This window comes from Bicyclus anynana, chromosome 22 (assembly GCF_947172395.1).
Source record: "Bicyclus anynana chromosome 22, ilBicAnyn1.1, whole genome shotgun sequence".
NCBI classification, from domain to species: Eukaryota; Metazoa; Arthropoda; class Insecta; order Lepidoptera; family Nymphalidae; genus Bicyclus; species Bicyclus anynana.
The window spans coordinates 839,784-854,195 of NC_069104.1; the positions used below are offsets into that span (position 1 = coordinate 839,784).

Consider the following 14,412-nt stretch of genomic DNA (forward strand, 5'->3'; position numbering starts at 1 on the left):
AACAATCAAAAAGAAATATTAGCCAAAATTAATGGATCAGTGTTCTTTTACATAAAAAATTTAAAAAAATGTTTAAAATTGCCAGAATCACAAAAATCATAGAATCATCATACAAATGATTTTAACAACGTTGTGGTTTGAAATTAAAATATACATGCAAAGTGCAACAAGCTATCTACATAAGGTCACCGTGCAAATAAAAGGCGAAATATATATTGAAATAAATATATTTAATGATGCAAGAAGTGAAGTAATACATTACTATGTATTTATTTATTAACAAACCTACAAGTTTTTCAAAAAAATATATAACAATATAGCCAATTTTTGAAACATTGTCCATTTAAGAAGAGGAAAAGTTACGAAGATATATTACAAGCATTAGGAAGCGTCTTTTGCGTTAGGTATAGTGACTTACAGACACACATATCCGATTTTATTCTATATTATTGTACAGTAGGTCTTAAGTGTGCGGCACGAGATATCTTATGAGAAAAAGACATATTGTCGACCAATAGCATACGCATAGCAACGAAAATATTGCTTTTTCATTTGTCTCAAAGTAATGAACGAGAGAGCGATATTTTCAACTCTGTCGCTATTAGTCGACAACATGTTCTCTTCATGATATATGTCGTTGGCGCATACTAGACCTGTTTTCAAATGTTTTTTTTTAAATCTATGATATTTATTAAGCTTTTTAATGTACAGTAAATTTAATCTAGTAACTTTAACAATGGGACATGCGTGTTCTTTTATCATTATAAACCAAAACCGTAAAGCTAAATAATAATTCGAAAAACATGGTAGAAGTCATAATCTCTTGAAATATGAAAAGAAATTTGATTCTACACGATTTTATAGTGACCACACTAACGACAAATTATTGTAAAAGTTGCGAAAATGTTTCCCAAGGTACTACAAACGTTGAATAAGGTCGACAGTCGCTAAGACAAAAAGTCGCTAGTGTGGCACTGAATATAGTTTTCCGAATATACAGCATTTAACATGAGTTCTGAAAAATGGTAATCCCATAACCAGATTTTATTTACATACCATAACCATAATTAATATTTACATTATATATATTTTTTTAATTTTAAGCTTCATTATATAAGAAAAATATTGTAACAATTTTAAAACAATAACTGAGTAGCAAATTGTAGGTAACATTTTAATTTACCAAAAATATGTTTTATTAAATTTTTTATTCCTATAGTATAGTATTTAACAAATATTTTAACTTAATTTAAACGAAAATAGAAAAAAATATATTTCGATGATCTTTACTACGATCTAACAACCTAAAAATAAAATAAATAATGCAAAATCAACTAACTCTTGAGTAAATACGTAATTTTAATACCCATTTTTATTTTACTACTAAATTTGAATAAAACCTAAAATTTATATCACTAACATAACAAAAATATATTTTTAATATAATGCGATATATTTAAAATACATTATTAAATAAGAGAAAGGCTATTACAATATAATATTTAAAGCCCAAATTCTAGACTACAAAAGTTCTACTCAAAATAGCTTAGCATTTCGTTGTATACTATGTGCAATACGTCATCATTCCGACCTTACCTGTTGTTGTTGTATTTTCTTATCCAAGTGATCTATCTTGGTGCCGTGTGTTTCACCGTTTTCGGTCAAGCCGGTTAGTTTAGTGGTGAGATCTTTGGAGAAGGATTCTTCAGCATTCTTCTTAGTGGATTCTTCTTCATCAGATGTGACCGTCATCTGCGTATAGGGCTGAAAGTAATCACAAAAATCCAAATAAAATTTCAATTGTATTTTTGTATGTAAATTAGATGTATTTTTGTATGTAAATGAAATGTAGAATAAATGACTTATTATTAATAAATAAATGCGACAATCAATCTAATAATACAAACTGTATTTAAATCTACCATTGAACAGGTATGACCAATTAGGTAGCCAAATAAAAATTTAATTAAGTATTTTAATTACCGAAACAGTACCGTATTTTTAATTTACAGGAATAAAAGAAGCAGCAGGACATAAAAATCTGTCTGTTGGTCACTAATCTCCGAAAAACCTCAATCGAATATGCGAAATTATGCTAAGCTATGTTTGTTTATATGGTAGACTAGCTGACGCCGCGCGGTTTCACTCGCGTGGTTCCTGTTCCCGTAGGAATACGGGGATAATGTATAGCCTATAGCCTTCCTCGATAAATGGGCTATCTAACAATGAAAAAATTTGAAATCGGTTCAGTAGTTCCTAAGATTAGCGCGTTCAATCAAACAAACAAACTCTTCAGCTTTATAATATTAGTATACGGAATGAAATTTTAAGATTTTTTTATATTCTTATTTATTTATTACTTCTTCTTTTTTTAATTTTAAGATTGTTGTTAGTTTATTTATCTGTTCACGTTAATACGCCAATTGTGTTTGTTAGAATTTAGTACTGATAGGTACCGGTCAGAAGGGCTGCCAAAAAAGTAGATGTGTATAACTATCATCATCATCATTATCAACCCATATTCGGCTCACCGCTGAGCTCGAGTCTCCTCTGAGAATGAGAGGGGTTAGGCCCACCACGCTGGCCCAATTCGGATTGTATAACTATGTATATATTAAATATCGTTCATTAATATGAAGTATTACCAACAGAGTCGCCGCCTTTCTCTTGCTAGTAAACATAATAAGAGGAACAATAGGTAAAACAATTATAAGTAGATAACATCTCTATTGTAGATAATGTAGTGTTAATATACCAATTACAATACAATACGATAGCCTGATTATGTATGAGGGCTATATAATTATACAAATAAGTGCACTTGACGATGTCAATTGGACGGTTGAGTGTATGGACTCTCAAACCTGCTACCTTCCAAAGTCATAATTGGCAAACAGTACTCAACTATGGGTAGGAGCATGGGCAGGTTATTAGTTCAATAGATACAAATGTAATAACAACAAAAGTATCGACGACAATGATTATTTTATACTTATTATAGATATGTTACATGCCTACAAAATCACCGCAAAAAATTATCCGAATTTAGCGACTACGAGGGCATTATTTTGTGTTTACTTACATTATTAGATTGTTATACAAGGAGTTAAAAAGACTCATTATATACGAGGTATTTTTAGGCACGAGCCGTAAGGCGAGGGTCGCTAAATAGAAGCGGAGTTAGTAATGGTTTTAGCCTCTATAGTTTTCACTACGATTGCGAGAAAATAAAATAATTCAGTACAGTATTCAATGTTAAAATTATTTTTTCAGACGCAGCTCGCGACGCAATAAAAAAAATACGCATTCTATAGACAAGAACGCTGTATTCCGTTCCAATTTCAAATTTTTCATCAAATAATCAGGGCCTTATATATGTACTCGACACGAATAAAACCTCCTTCGTTTTATAGAGGTTATATTTTAGTATGATTAAACTATTTACTAATTAATCCTTTTTCGTTTTATCGTAACAAACAAAAATAATAAAAAAAAAACAGAATTACTTTAGCCCCTAGAGGCTGAAATGTTTGTTTAGCCCCGCTGTGGAGTGGTAATATGAAAGTGTTTTTGAGCAAAAGTAGGCTTAGTTAGGAAGCACTTCTGAAACATCAAATTTGGATATTTATTTATTACGACTATTTGATAATAATTACCTCACTATTCTGTCTGCTGTGAGGGTTGGAAGTCTCCGGAGAAGACTGTCTCTTGTACCATCCATCGCCTCTATCCACATCCACTCCAGAGTCCCTACTGTCTCGTAACTTGGCATCCATATCATTCGCCAGCGTCTTCTGGTACAGAAGCTTCTCTATCTTGGTCTCTTCTTGTAAGAAGGAGGTGATGTCAGGTCTCGGAGCCAAGGAGTCCACGTCCAGGTAGCTGTCATCTTGACCCTCGATGCCGAGGAAGCTGGTGCGTTTATTCCGGATCTCTTTTTTAATGCGGCGTGCTGACCTGTTATGTTTGAAGTTGCCCTGGAATTGATAATTAAAAAGATTAATAAGGAATAACTGCCTTGTTGCCTGTTGATTTATTTGGTTAGCCTATATGCCTTCGAATCACAAAGTTATAGCTTCGAGTCATGAGTCAGAAGACTATGAAGAAATAAGCTTTGATCTGGGGAGTTCGTCGTGTTACACCCCGTGTCTAGAAGAGCACTGTCATTACCATTAACAACAGATAATAGTTGTTACGTTAAGAGTTTATACTTTAAAGTTAAATTAATTGTAAAATATTGTGAAGAAGAGAAAATAAATGGCCATTTATTATTATTATTATTAATAGTCGTTACTGAAATTATTTTGTGACACTAAGCTCGACAACTCGCAATAAAGCTTTGGTGATTTTAAGTTGCAAATGCACTCGCATATAAGGAGGGTGACATAAGCCTGTCTGTTAAAATACGCCGATAATGCCAAATCAGGGTTTAGTATATGTATAGAACGTATACAATGGAAAATTCCTTATTAAATACAGGTTCGTAATAAGAAGACGCTACTAGAGCTACGCCTCGTCCCTCGGAAAGTACATTAGCCCGTCGCTCAAATAAAAAGGGCAGCCGGAAAGGCATATCTTTGCAGTGCGAAACATCAAGGCTATAGAACCAAACCACTTTGTACTTGTAAGGAAAAGTCAAGGAAGATCTACTTACATTTCCAAGTAGTTCATCTTCAGGACCATCCTCCATGGGTGGCGGAGGCGGTTTCTCCTTCGGCGGCTCTAAAGCGTTTGTAGGAAGATCCAATGGAAACGCTTCAGCATCCACAATACTAGTCTGATTGAATATATCTATATTCTCATACAGAGGAGTCACTGACACTTTCTTATCCACGTCGAAGTCCAATAGTTTCTCAACCTTGTCTATAGAAAGCTTCGTGTTAACTTCGCAAGGTTTATAATCATTTTCATCCATTGTAACGTTTACACTTTCTTCCGAATCCAATTCTTTGAACGCTAGCTCTAAAGCGTCTATGACCTGGAGTTTTAATAAACAAAAATTTTATGACATTGAAAAAAATATACAATTTCAACAAGCGCAAATTAAAACAAATTAATCAAATAACCTAAATAAAATAAAAGAATAATTAAAGTTAATTGAAATTAAAAGAGAAAAGAAATGATGATGATGATGAAAACAAACAAAATACACAAGCGAGATGTGAGAAGTTAGCACAAAATGCGGCGAAAATGCATGTTAATAGTGAAGCACGATTACATACAAATGTCTTACCTTATGAACCCATCACCAAAAGCTGATGAAACATCGTAAAGAACTTCAATTAATATAATTAAATATATATGAAATTAAGTAGAGAAGAGAATACCTATTCCTAGAACACTATCATACATTTTACTGAAGTATAATCACACATACGCTGCCAGTTTACACAAGATACGACTACGAAAGATAACATACTTATCACACTTCATTAAGTACATTCTGATTTCTTTCCATCCATAGAGGATCAGCTTATCATAATTATGTTTACATAAGATATACAACACGTTAATGAGGGCGATATATTCCATAAATAAAACCCATACGAAACTGTTTAACATATATTTCAATAATGAATTTACAGATATCACCGTACAGAAAATACTATAAAATGCTATGAATAAAATGGGCTCTACTCAAATACTCAATGGTTTCTAAAAAATAGACACAATGAATCGGGCACTACATTTCTCCAACCCTGTATCATCTAGGCGCTACGAATGGTCACTGAATGAATGTTTGTTTGAATCTTGTGCAGTGCTTTCATCTTGTTTTGTTTAGCACACAAGTTTTTAATTACAAATGGATTCTACTTTTTATGATTAATGAGTTAATTAATGTTATGTGATATTTGTCGACTATTAGTTTGTGGATTGGATGTGATTGTTGTCTTAACGGATATTAGTATAACATTTGGAAGACCGTCATTCGGTATGTAAATGAAGAGATCACAAAATTATAGATATTTAGGCCCATTACTAACTTCTCATCTCTCTTGCCAGTCTAAGGCAATATATGAGAAGTTGTATGGATGAAGCAGGTATTTTATACCTATTAGGTCGTTAGTTACCTCCAGTTTCTCTTTTAACATTACTGGTAGTTGTTACGGTTTTTAAAGTAGTTACTTTATTATTTATAAACAAAATAGTTTTTCGTCTATTAGGTTCTACGCAACGTTTAGTTCGTTTCTGCCAAAATGGGTTAGAATCTTGCGAATTACTTACCACTAATTCTTCTTCAGGACTGGGCATTGTATCGGGGCTCTGTGGTTCCCGAGTGTTAGATGGAAGATGACCAACATGAGTTACACTTTTATCTACAGTTGCATTGTTAGAGTGCTCCGAAGAAATGATAGTGTTGTTATTTGGAGTAATATTGTTAAATGTAGTAAGGTTAGTTTTTAGCGATTTAGTGGAATTCTTTGGTGAAATGTTAGTAGTAGTTGTAATATTAGAGACAGTTACCATTGACATGCTTTTGTTGTTAGTAGAATCGTTAGTACATATTTCAGTAGCGTTAGAACTTTCCATTGCACCAGTGCTTTGATTTTTGCAAATTTCATTCAAGTTTAAGTGAATAGTCATTTTCCCCTCGAATACAACCGTGTCACCTTCGGACGTGGCGGACAAGGGTTCATTGAGACTTACACTGGAAGAATCTTGATTATCCAAGCTTTTTAACGTATCCTCATCTTCTTTGTCCATTTGGATTTCAGTAACTTCAGTTACGCTCAATTCTTCAGGTTGAGAGACTGCTTGAGTGTAGTTGCTTGCACTGTCGCTATCTTCAGCCTGACTGTCTTTTTCATATTCTTGAATCAATAACTCCGTTTTGATTTGATGTGTACGGTCTACGCTCACATCATCGTTTCCATCAAGTTTAGTTTGAACTAGAGTCGCGCCGTCTTCATTAGAAGATTCGTATTCAGATACTTCGGCCATAGGTTCTCCGATTGGAGAAGCTACCTGAGTTAAATCTGCGATATCATCTGCTGGCGCGCAAGAATCTCTAGCCGTGTGTATACCACTATCTTCCGTCTCTATGTCACTTGGAACTGTGTTATTTTGGATTTCACCACAGTCAAAGTCTTCGAGACTTCGAATTCTTTCAAAGGAATTGGGAGAAGATTGACCATTTATATCTAAACTATCAAGTGAGCGACAAAAACTCTGCATTTGATCCTCAAGTTTATATGAACTATCAGACAACTTATCTTTCAATTCGTTGTACTCAGTTTCTTCTTTGATTTTATCATTCTGCATGATTTCTTCTTCGATGGATAGTTTTGGTATTTCTTTATTTTTAGCGGCATCAAGGCAGGACAACCGCTCTTTAATACTCATGGAAACTTCCTTAACTTCTGTTTTTGTGACTCTGATTTCTTCTTCTGATGTTTGCGACTTGAGACTTGACAAACGTTCTTTTAGCGATTTAGTTTTGCTAAGATCTCCATTCGACAGCCGTTTCACTTTATCAACTTCAGAAGTTGTAGATTTAAGATTGTTAAGTGACGAAAGTCTCTCTTTTAGAGGTTTGACTTCTACAGGCATTTTTGTCAAGTCACTCGTCGACTTTTGGAAATACGTTTCTTCGTTAAACTTTTCCAACGAAGACATTCTTTCTTTGATCGACTTCTTGTTTGCTATATCAGGTAGTTTTGGTTTAGTTACTTGTAGTTCCTGTGAGTTTTCTCTTTCGAAATGCTCTCTACGTTTGTGGATATCCACTTTGGGTAAATCCTTCTTTTGGTTGTTGTTTCTGAGGTCATTAACTCTGTCTTGTTGGAATGAGAAGACCTTTTCTTCTATCTTATTACTCACTGATGTTCTGATTCTGTTAATATCACCGTTTGATTTGTCAGGAGACTTTTCTTTAAGGTTATTGTTAACGACTGTTTTAACCATGTTACTGTTCGTTTGTGAGATGATTCTCGACTTGTATCCTTCGATAGCGCCCTCGTAGGTATACTCCTCTGGTTCAGGAGAGCTGATAGTAGTGGTCGTGCATGTGTCGTACTCGTTGGCGCTGGAACCCAATTTGCGATTGTTTTCGCAATTCGATACATTGTCCACGTCAGAATGGTTTTTATCATGCTCCATACCGTCGCTCTGAAAATGAAATCATTAATGGGATCAGAACTCGCTCTTTTCGGTGGAAGCAAAATGTATACCTATGATAAATACCCACAGAACTGACGAAATTATACTTAAATAGATTCTGTAATTAGATATATATAGAGCACGTTATTGATAATTTAGCAATTAAATACCAATATCTGGCGACTTAAAGACTGATAATGGATGTAAACTGCAAGTATTATTGCGTATCACTGAATCGATGAGACATAGAATTGGAGCAAGATAGTATCCAAATTCAAAAGATTCAGGGTCAAAATACCCATCTTTTTGACGCATAGAGGGGAGAGATGATTATGTTCATGTTTGTAAGATAGCTACGAATCTTTTTTTTGATAACTAAGCTGACTGCAACTTAACTTCCTAGATAGTCCAGTGATTTGCTTGTGTGGCTTCGGATCACGAAGTTAGATTCCCAAGTCCTACTATAAATACTTTCTTATTAGTAAAATCCTCAGCCTAGAGTTGGGAAATTTAATTTGGTAGGCACAGCCCCTTCCCTCTGAGAGCATATTAAACCATCGGTTCCGATCGCTATCATTCTTATAGTGCTAGAGAAAAAGCCAAATATTGTCTCTAAGCGCGCCAAACCGCACTTGAGCCTCTGCTCTACTTAAACTCATCACTCTTGATGAGTTTAAGTTTTATATCCGTTCTCCCAAAAGGAGAGGCCTGGCCCTGCAATGGGCCGTTAAAATAGGCTGATAATGATGATGATGAGGATGATGATGATGATGAAGTGAAGGCAAGTGATGCTTACAGCCAAGCTGTGTGTGTCGCAGTCTTCGCTGAGGCTGCTCTTCGTACTAGAGGTGCCGATGCCCAGGTCGCTCAGGTCGTGCGCATCGTCTTCTGTGTACAAGGCTAGCGGGTTCCGCCTTCTGCGGCCGGCGCTGGAACAAACATACGAACATATTGAGAAAAATACATTTAGTTTACTTAATTAATATATTGCGAAGCTAGGAATAAAGGTTGCTGGGGACTAGGGGCTCATGCTGATTGGTGTCACCTACTCGTATTCTAAGGTAGTACATAATATACCAAAGGGCCGAAGAAGGTCTGATTGGGAAAAACAACATATTCTCTAATATGTCGTTTTATACATTTTTGATGTCGACGGGATATCAAAAATATTATCTCCATTTCGTCCCAAAAGCAATGAAAGGTCGATAATATATTCTTCTCATCAAGAGACATGCCGTTAACGCATGCTAGATTTACAGCTGATAATGATAACAATGATTCTTGGTCGCTATGCTCAAAGTATCTTAGCGTGATCGAATCAGAAATGAGAAGAACCAAAGCTAGCGACACATATTTTATCAACGAGTCGCAAAGTTGTAGTGTCAATGAAAAGCTGATGGAATTGAAAATTCCACCACACCTCGGAAAACATAGTTATTCGACCCCCTACTAACCAGACCGATTTTGGTATCGCATCATGCTATACTCTTCTAGTCTTATGAATTATTGTTTATTTTTGTTTTTAGTGTACAATAAAAAAAAAGTGTATATTTCTTCTTCTTCTTCTACTCTTGTACATAATATTTTAGTTATTATTTGTCACTTTGTATTGTATATGTTTTAAATTAACTTCCTGCGGGAACTATGTATCATGGATTCTAGACGCATTTAATCAGTTATAACTTATTTCTAATAAGCCAATGTTTAAGTATGGATTTCTCGTGTCGTTAGTTTCAAAACGCAGTTTCTTTGTATTTCCTTAAGAGCCATCACGTCGGCTCCGTGTCCCACAAAGAAATGTCTGTAATGATTTCCTAGTCTTTATTGGAGCGAGATTTCCTTCTAAGGATCAGCGGAGCGGGTCGGCGCGATGCATTATTGAAGGATTGCCAACTAAGAGTGTTTACGTTTGCTGAAATTCATTCCTTTTTAAACTGTTGCGTTTATATGGAGTGAGGGTGATTTTTTAAGGAAAGTCGTAATTGAATATAAGCGGAACTCCTACTTTGTCATGTTAGTGACTGAAGAAAGAACTTTAACATGGTTGCTTGAAATAATGATTTTATTAACGACAAAGATTGATGGAATCGGCTCTGATGACTTCACTACACATGACAGGAAAACATAAATTATGTAAAATTGTAACATTTGTAATTCTTTTAAAAGGAAAGCTGATGCGTTTCTTGACTTCTCAGTAGTATCTGTTTAACAAACCGGCGCTAGTCACCACTGAAGGCGTTTAATAAAGACTGACATTATACGTAATGATTATAACAATATGTAAAATTCCTTCTTATATAATCAATGTATCTAATGAAGCCTGTGTAAATGTGATATCAATAAAGTCGACGCCCCGTGGTTTCAGTTGCGTTCCAGTTAATAAAAGAATAAAATAAAGCCTACTAGCAGAAGCCGCGTGGTTTTATCCGCGTGGCTCCCGTAGGAATACGGTGATAAAATACAGCCTATAGCATCTGGGATAGTGTAGCTTCCCAGCAATTCAATTCAAACAAACATTCAAATCTTTCCTCTTTATAATATTATGACTCATTAGTACCTATTAGTATAGTATACATAATGTTCGTAAAGAGTCCAGGGCTAAGCAATGCATTTTTGCGAATATGAAGTGCCACAGTTACTCTCTACAAACCAACGGACTATTCAAAAATGTTTCAATAGCAGTCGTACCTACTTGTAATTAAAAGTTTAATTAATTTGTTTCGCTTCAATATATTTGTCTATGCCGAAGCTTCCTGCATTTCTATTAAAAAAAAAAAACGGCACACCCACGTACATTTTTTTGCCTCAAGGTTAAGTACGCCAATACTATTGGTAACAAATAGGTTTTTTTTTTTAAATATACAGCTTGTGTCATCGCTGTGTCATTCGGTAATTATGTGCGAATCGTTTGCACCTATGTTTGTCTGTTAGTCACTGTCAGCCCCGAGTCACCGGGATATTTATATATTAACAATAATAGGTGCTGAGACACTGAGACAGGTATTAGCGACTGAGCAACCAGCGAGGAATTCACTAATCGCGAGTACTTTAGATAATTACTGGTCGAGCCAATTCCGTTCCCACCCACGTATGTGACAGGTGGTATATTGTAGCTCTTTGCATAAGATAGATTAATAATGACTTTTTAACTGAATTTCACTGTAGCCAATCTAATGTTGCTAGGTGGACCGAGGATATCAAGCGGGTTGCAGGGAGCCGCTGGAGTTGCAGGGAGCCGCTGGATGCTGGCGGCTCGAGATCGTTGTGCTTAGAGGTCCATGCAAGAGGCCTATGTCCAGCATTGAACGTCTATCGGTTGATAAGAAGGGCAATCTAATGTTAGTGCTAGCCTTACAGGATGTATGTTTTAGTAAAAGTATGAAATACATTTGTAAGTGCTAAGGTCTGAATTTCATACCATGGGTTTTTTTTTATTCTTTACAAGTTAGTCCTTGACTACAATCTTACCTGATGGTAAGTTATGATGCAATCTAAGATGGCAGCGGGCTAACTTGTTAGGAGGAGGATGAAAATCCACAGCCCTTTCGGTTTCTACACGGCATCGTACCGGAATTATGTACTAAATCGCTTGGCGGTACGTCTTTACCGGTAGGGTGGTAACTAGCCACGACCGAAGCCTCCCACCAGCCAGACCTGGACCAATTATGAAAATCTCAATTTGCCCAGCCGGGGTTCGAACCCAGGACCTCCATTTTGTAAATCCACCGCGCATACCACTGCGCCACGGAGGCCGTCGAAAATAATTTAATTTTTAAATAGTTTAATTCCCGTCATTCCGTCATTCAATTCACAATAATTCCGACATTTAAGCAAAAGGAATAATGTTATTGTTTTAAAAGATTTGACATAATGTGTTTTAAATAAATCATCTTTTTTAAATAAATCTTGAACTACAAGACAATAGTTCACCTAGTGCCAATCGAACCATACAACTCTCTTTTGAATCTGTACCACCACAGCTATTGAGTTTTCCATATAAAATGTCCACACATTTTTTATTAGTAGTACCTAATTAATAGGTAAAAGTCATAAAAATATATACATGACAAAAAATAGACATACAAAACTTTCTTTCGCAAGGCGTGGATTAATAATATTGTGTCTGCATATTCCACGCTTTCCAATAGTTCCTCAGTGTCGATAGATACGCGAACTTTACGTAACAGTACGTATCTCCCAAACCTGCTGCACGGCTGGTTTCAAGGCGAATGTCATGACAGGTGTACGCTGTCAATATATTAGGGTGAAGCCAAACGAGCGTCATTTTGTGAGTTGCCAGTCGCGTAATTTCTGCTGCATTCGGTTTCACACAAAATTAGAGTTCCTGCCATTCGGCGTCGCAAAATGAGTTCTGTGTGCCTAGTGGGAGTTTTCAATATTTTCGTACTGTTACTGTCACGTAACGTAAACGCAAAATTTATATGAAATGAAACAGTTGTGCAGTAGTGCCACTAGATGGCGCTGTTTCAATTCCTTAGAAATTCGCGTTTACTTTACGTGACAGTAACAGTATCAAACTGCCACTAGGCCCTCTGTTCTGACTATACGCGAATTTCTGCGATCGACATTACGCGACTGACGACTCACAAAATTACGCACGTTTGGTCTCACCCTAATTTGCTATTGCGTGGCATGGGCTGAGAGATTGCGGTACATATAATGCCTTCAAAGCCTTCATCTATATATCCTACTAATATTAATAAACGCGAATGTTTGTATGGATGTTTGTTACTCTTTAACGTCGCGACTATTAAACTGATTTAGCTGAAATTTGAATGAAGATAGATATATTCTGACACAGAGGCTTTTAGATTCGAAAAATCGAGATTTTCGAAATCCATTTTTTTTTTCTAAATACAATTCAAACTTTCAGCGTTTATAAAATGAAGTATTATGACTATAGCCTAGCAAGATTCTTTGAATAGAATTTGATTGAATTAAATCGAGCTCCGGGGTAGAAATACAGCCTATATCTGCTGCAGCTGTTTTGGTTGAAAGGGAAAGTAAGTAACTGGGTAATAAGTATAGTTGCTACAAAGGTCATTAATGCACGCTATTGACGATCAATATTCTCACGTTTCTTTAGCACCCACGACTATAACTGATCGTGTATTGTTCGCTGCGTGCGACGGCTCGACTTATGAAACGTCTTCACTGCCGTTTACGCTGCAGAAACGTGAGAATAATTGACCGTCAATGGTTGACTTGAATGTTTTTTTTCTATTAACTGGCAAGGCTCATTGAAAATAATTCCGGTAAAGAAATACAGCTTATTTTAGCCAAGCGTTTTTCGTATTAAGCAACAAGGTATATTTGCATTGATACGCAAGTGTTTCCGCACCATCACTTATAATTAGATGAGATGCCGGTCCAGCGCAAACTTGTTATCTAATACAAAAAAAATACTCGACAATGAGCAGACATTTTACTTTATAAAAACTCAGGTCAAACAGCGATAAGCGGTGGACGTTAGGTCATTTGCATTAGTAGGGTTGTCACAGTTTTGATATGTTTTCTGTCCGTGGATTGGTATGAACTGTATGCCCAAACTATCTTACTCCTATATTTATTTTCTTATCAAGTAGCTGACGAAGCAGAATACCAAAGTAGATAACCATCTCTTATCATAGAACAGGTTTTTGAACTATAAAAATTGTATGACAATCTTAAATCATTTTATCTACGAGTACTTCTACTACTTATTCTAATGAAATAAGTACGAGTATATTCAATAATTTGCTTTACAATATAAGAGGATTCAGTAACAATTTATAGAACTTTAAGGGTGTCTATTAAAAGAGCAGCTACCAATCAAACTGTCTGGCAACATAAGACATAATTTCTATTGATCCTCAAAAAATATATCTTGTACTGAACATTAACACTCCATAATTTGAAATTTTGGAGTCTAATACACATATGTTATCTGTCACCGCCTGAAGACATGACTAAATTTCATAGATGCCGTATCGTACGTATATAATAACTAGATGATGCCGCGCGGTTTCAACCGTGTGGTTCCCGTTCCCGTAAGAATACGGGGATAAAATATATAGCATATAGCTTTCCTCGATAAATGGGCTATCTTACACTGAAAGATTTTTTCAAATCGGTCCAGTAGTTTCTGAGATTAGCGCGTTCAATCAAACAAATAAACAAACTCTTCAGCTTTATAACATTAGTATAGATTGGTAAATATAATACATAACATATAAAATTGTCTGCCCACACAGCCTGTTAGATAGTTAACCTATCGACTAAAAATGTATTTTTTAGATGTTTTGTATTATA

General features: G+C 35.5%; 1 protein-coding gene across 5 annotated transcripts in view; it reads right to left on the bottom strand.

The window, feature by feature from the left end:
- LOC112043821 (LIM domain only protein 7) overlaps positions 1–14,412 on the bottom strand; it is a 204,459-nt gene that overhangs the window by 9,680 nt on the left and 180,367 nt on the right. For 4 of the 5 annotated variants that reach the window (XM_052888508.1, XM_052888506.1, XM_052888507.1 and 1 more), the window contains 5 exons: positions 8,897–9,029; positions 6,466–8,109; positions 4,655–4,978; positions 3,657–3,977; positions 1,597–1,764 (listed from right to left, as the gene is read on the bottom strand). In XM_052888508.1, coding sequence (XP_052744468.1) covers positions 1,597–1,764; positions 3,657–3,977; positions 4,655–4,978; positions 6,466–8,109; positions 8,897–9,029 — 2,590 coding nt within the window. The remainder of the gene's footprint in view (positions 1–1,596; positions 1,765–3,656; positions 3,978–4,654; positions 4,979–6,465; positions 8,110–8,896; positions 9,030–14,412) is intronic. The other variant, XM_052888509.1, reaches the window with a different exon arrangement.